General features: G+C 37.4%; 1 protein-coding gene across 1 annotated transcript; it reads right to left on the reverse strand.

Moving 5' to 3' along the window:
* Positions 1-210: 210 nt before the first annotated feature.
* On the reverse strand, positions 211-4,568 carry LOC137821123 (protein WALLS ARE THIN 1). The gene is made up of 6 exons (XM_068625565.2): positions 3,628-4,568; positions 3,440-3,502; positions 3,108-3,224; positions 2,583-2,997; positions 1,765-1,916; positions 211-705 (listed from the first exon to the last, which is right to left on the reverse strand). The coding sequence occupies exons 1-6, from the start codon at positions 3,849-3,851 to the stop codon at positions 513-515; spliced, it is 1,164 nt and encodes a 387-aa protein (XP_068481666.1). The 5' UTR covers positions 3,852-4,568; the 3' UTR covers positions 211-512.
* Between the last annotated feature and the right edge of the window lie 860 nt (positions 4,569-5,428).

A 5,428-nucleotide genomic window follows, 5' to 3' on the forward strand; every position in this document is an offset into this window, starting at 1 on the left:
CACTAAGAAATGGTGTTGCTAAACTTGCGCAATGATAAGAAATAGAAGATATTGATTAAACCCGACCGAAATCATGATTCCGTCTGAGTGTGACTATTATTATGGGTTATAGAAATGTTGATGCTTAGCCATCTTTTGAGACAAGGTGACGGAGAATCTCTCCCTTAGCTTTCTTTCCGTCTATGTCATGATCATCTCTAAGCATAGAGCTGAAATTAAAAATCTGCTTTGGTAAATCAAACCATTAATTAACATATAAAGCATATGGGATTTCAGTCTTTAAGGCTGCTTTTACGTGACATCCATCATTGTAATGATTCCCATGAAAAACCTCATTCTAAAAGTCCTAGAAAGAAAGCATGTGAATTAACCAAAAGAAAAGAAGAAAAAAGAAGGCCTTCGTACACACACAAGCTTCCTGACATAAAGTAGTAATAATGTATATAACTGGTATCATTTTCTTCCTTTTCTTTTTCCTTTCTCTCCCAGAAAATGGTTCATGAATCTCTTCATCACACGTTCTCCGTTGATGAAGGGAGAAGAAGAGGCTGAGCGAGTGATGTTTTGGCATGGCTTGCGGATCTGATGCCACTGTGCTCTGGGGTGGACGTGATCGCAGCCTGTTCCTTTGCAAACTTTCTTTCTTCGGTTTTGCCCCACAACACAAAGTACAGTCCCACAACGATCAACACTGCTCCAATGATCCTACACCACAAATTCCACCCACAGCCACTCAATCAAAACTCGAAGGGACTTTTCTTTTTTCGCAATAAAGTAGTCTGTGTATGCGTAAAAGATAAACCTAAAAGAGACACGGCACCTTCCATTCTATTAAAAATCTTAACACTTTTTTAACCTCGTCCGCGGAACTATGAAGCTCGGATACTCATTTTAAATGGTGTGTCGATGTCAGATACTCGTATTGGACACCAACACTCGTATGACACTTGTAGGACAGGTATCCATGAAGTGTTCAATTCAAAAAATAATTGTTAGATTTCTGACCATTATAATATGGTTCTAACACAATTTTAAAAAAAAAAAATACATTAATTGTATAAATTTTTATTATGATTATAAAAATAAGAAACAAATCTTTTTAACAAGTCATGAAAAACATTTTTCTGCTCAAAAAACAAACCTGGAATATACTTATGCACATAAATCTTTATTGTCAATTTATATAATTCATAATTAATATATATATATATATATATATATATATATATATATATATATATATTCTCCGTGTCTTACATTTTAGAAATTATATGTATCTATGTATGTGTGTTCGTATCGTATCAGTGTCCGTGCTACATAGACGCTGAATCATTAAAACATGTTCCTTCGGATTTCTTAGCCTTTTCTAAGTTCAGTCAGTTCTCGTCCAAGCTTCAACCTCAATCGTACCTAAGCTCTACCTCACTTCTAGTTTAGTGTTTCCTTTGTCGGACTCAATATTAATCATTTTCTGTTATCTCATTCTTAATTTTATGTGCAAAATATGTTGATCATAAAGTTGTTAAGCACAGAAAAAGGTATGAATATTTATTTTAATTTTCGCATCTTACTTTTGTGTTACATTTCTCTCGATCCCTTTATTATAACACTCATCGCGTTTATTATTTTTCATTCTTAATCTAAACGCACACATTTAGCATGTGAAGTGGAATTTTCTTAAAAAGGCGAGTGTTAGAAAGTAAGGTGATAATTTAAAAAAGTGATTAAAAAAAGAAAAGAAAAGAGCAGAAGCATAGGACGAACCCTCCCAAGTAGAACTCTTCGCCTAAAGCAAGGGAAGCCATAATAGCGACAACAAGAGTTTGAACAGGTTGATACACTGCAACGAACACAGGGCCACCTCTGTCAATGCACCATATCTGAACAGCGAAGGCAATTCCAGATGCCACCACTCCCTGCAATGCATAATCCACTTTTTAATAACATTAAAATTATCTTCACACGCCTACCCTCAATTATATCTCAACAATTATTGCATAAATATCGTTTCACTACTCCATCATACAGACAGCTACGGATAAATTCTTTATTGCATAAAATTCAATGTAAGTTTTTATAATATTAAAGCCACCAACTTGTTCAGTTTCTATGAAATGAGTCTGGACCTACGTGGAGATACTTTTGCGTAGTGTTAATTCTTTACGCGCTTTAGATTAATTTAAAAGTAGAGAATTCATAAAAAAAAAATTATGGGATTTGCAATTTTTGAAAAGAAGATAGTTTATTAAAAAGTTATTACGAAGTGGACTTTAAGCCTAACTCAACCCCATAAAACCGGCTCATGAGTTTGAGGATTGCATCTACTTATATACAATGAAAGACTCTAACCTCTAGTAGAAGTTGGATCTCCACCACGTGGACTTTAAGACTAACTCAATCTCATAAAACCGACTCATGAGATTGAGGATTGTACCCACTTATATACAATAAAAGGCTTTAATCTCTAGTCAACGTGAAATCTCTAATAAAAAAATGTTTTAAAATATCAAGTGGAAAATAATTTTGATAATGTACAATTGCATAATCCAAGTTTATAAAATATTATATAGTTGATTACTGACCGCGTAGAAGATGGTGAAAACTTCTCCACCAGAATTGAAAATCCAAGCCTGAGCATCTCTTTCAAAGATGAGAGCAATGGCGAAGAACTGGATGAGGCCAAAGAAACATGTATAGGAAGTGACAGAGAGGCGAGCAGGGTACTTCTTGAGTACAGGTGCTTGCAACACAAGCCAACCAGACCAGGACAAGCAGTGTCCTATGAGGTAGACGCAGCCGAGGGTCCAGTTCTTTCCCTTGGCATCTCCCAGTGAGAGTGAACCAAAGTCAATCACTGGGCTAGCGTTCAGTGTTGGAGTTGGGCTATATATTGTTGGACCCTTGTATAGTGTAATCACCGATGCCCCAGCCACACAGAATAAGGTTCCGGCAACCTTCGCTATCCCATCCTTTCGGTTCAGCCGAACTTGCTCTATCCTGAAAATAAAATAGCATCTCATAAACATTTGCACATTATATATTACACCAACCATATCAATATCCAACTCTCTCTGTGATGGCGGTGCAACGACTAGTTAAGGGCTTGCCTGAGTATGACTGCCATGAGAAATGTTATGGCTGGGACAGAGTTTTGTATGGCTGATGCAAAGGTTGGGGATGTGTTGTCCAAACCAAGCAAGTAGAAACCTTGGTTTGCAGTAATCCTGTGTAATGCAAAAAAGTTTCAGTTGATTCAGTATTAATTAGGATCACCCAGCGAATATAGATAGTCTCAGCTTATAGTACGGTGCTCAATTCCTTTATATTTTTCTTAAAAACAAAACAAAACAGTGATATATATGTTGTTTTCCTTGCCCTTTTTTTTGTTTTGTTTTCGGATACCTAATTAATTGGGACGTGATCTGAAAATTTTACATACCCGACAAGCGCGAGAAGAAAGAACTGTAAGAGGAAGTTTAAGGTAATGGCAGGCCTCTCCTTCCTGACAAAAGAATGAACAAACTGCTGCTGAGAGAGACAGATGATTGTAACTGGAAAGATTTGCAGAATTTTTATATATAGTTTGTTTTTTGTTATGTCATGTTAGAGGAGGTAGCAGTAACTAACTTTTCCAAGAAGTAGGCAAAAGGAAGGAGCAGGAAAAAAGCAATAACGTTGCGGTAGACTGGGAAAACAAGTTTGCTAATGCCCATGTTAAGGGCAGCTCTCGAGACGACATGGAAGCCGGCGTAGCCAAACTGCAGGGCCAACATGGCCGCATGCAGCTGGAATTTTTCTGGGATGGAGCACCACATTCTGGTGGAAGAGGAGGCTGAGCCAGAATCAGCCATTGAAAGAGTTAAACGACGAAAGAAGTAATATATATGAAGTAATAATTGAGGCCTAGGTAGGTGGTAAAAGAAAGGGAGGGAAGTGGTGAAGAGGAGAGGGGAGAGTTGGGATATAAATATAGCGAGGAGAGAGTGGAGGAAGAAGTAGAGTGTAGAAGCAATGGCATAGGTATGACCCACAGTGACCCTAAAAAGGCGTCGTGTCAACTGTTGGTAGCCTTCAAATGTTTTTGTTTGTCTCCCACATTCTTTGCTCGATTCCACCCTTCTTCGCTGACAAGACAACCCTCACCGCACTTGCTTTCAAATTAAACATAAAATTCAAAAGGGTGTGAGGTCAGGTCAGGTGAGGTGTAGCCAGAAATTATGAGAAAGAGAAAGTGCAGTGAAAGAGATTAGTATGCAATGTAATGTAATGTAAGAAATTAAGATGGCTGGGGTTTGACACCATGCCAATAATGATGGTTGTTTGTTGAGGAATGGCTGAGCCGCCATTGATTGATAGATAGCGCGCACGAGTGGAGTGGTGGATGCCCCATGCGTTGTTCTCATCCCCATGAAAGCCTAAAACCCCACCACACTCCCCCACCCTGCAACCCCTTTTTCACTATTCAATAATAACTTATTACAGACTGTGTATGTGCTTGTATATACCATCACCGCTCTAAAGTAAACTACAGTTTTGTGCTAACTTCTTTTTTCTGCTGCTGCCATTATAAAATTAAGGAAGCCGTACCATGTGTATAAATATATGCAGAAATATTTTGCAGCTACTTCCTCCACTATACCGAAAAGGAAGATAATGAAGTGTTCCCACTCCCAAAGCTACCATAATATGCGGATTGGTTGTTGAAATCATCTCCTTAGCTTTAACACACATAATGCTGCCCCTCCCACCCCTTTTTAAATCGCACCACCCTGCAAAAATTATGAGGGTAGCAAATTAACCCTAGATATACCTTATTTCTAACATATTCTTTCTTTTTTTTTAACAAGAAAAAAATGATAGTTTCACAAATCTTTGAGTTGTATATAATTTTTTATTTGTATACACAATTTTTTGTACATGTAAATTGTTTGTAGCTCGTGTGGGTTAAGTGCTACGAGTGGATAGGGATGGCAGTAACGAATCTTAGGGAGCATTTTGAAGGTTTCAGGTTGAATGGGGTTAAGGAAAGTGTTAATCAGATTTGGGGAGATGTGTGGAGAGCAGTTGTAGAAGAATTGTGGTTTTTCAGAAATAAGAGGATTTTCAGAGGTGGAAGGTTAGATCACTCTGAAATTTTCACCATGGTACAGATGAAGGCTTGATCATGGGTATTGTCTAAAGCACATGGTGTAAGTTTTTCGTATTCAGATTGATGCATTGAGCTTTGATTTGTATGAAGTCAGACAATGTTTCTAGGAGATAGGTAGGTTTAGTCTAATGAGTTTGTCTTCTTGGTTACCCAATTATTGCTAGGTGGTTTGAAGATGAGTATTTCGGTCAAATCTTTGTATAAGGGTTGAGATATCTCTGAAATACTTCATATTATTTCATTTATTTTTTGTCGATAAAAAAATACAGTTTTTGATAT

The sequence above is a fragment of the Phaseolus vulgaris genome, chromosome 9 (assembly GCF_051622355.1).
Source record: "Phaseolus vulgaris cultivar YP4 chromosome 9, ASM5162235v1, whole genome shotgun sequence".
NCBI classification, from domain to species: domain Eukaryota; kingdom Viridiplantae; phylum Streptophyta; class Magnoliopsida; order Fabales; family Fabaceae; genus Phaseolus; species Phaseolus vulgaris.

Coding starts and splice junctions, on each gene's coding strand:
- LOC137821123 (XM_068625565.2), bottom strand. CDS start 3,851: ATGGCTGATTCTGGCTCAGCCTCCTCTTCCACCAGAATGTGGTGCTCC. Junction 2,998..3,107: donor CTCATGGCAGTCATACTCAG/GCAAGCCCTTAA, acceptor TTTTATTTTCAG/GATAGAGCAAGTTCGGCTGA. Junction 706..1,764: donor GAAGAGTTCTACTTGGGAGG/GTTCGTCCTATG, acceptor TTTGTGGTGTAG/GATCATTGGAGCAGTGTTGA.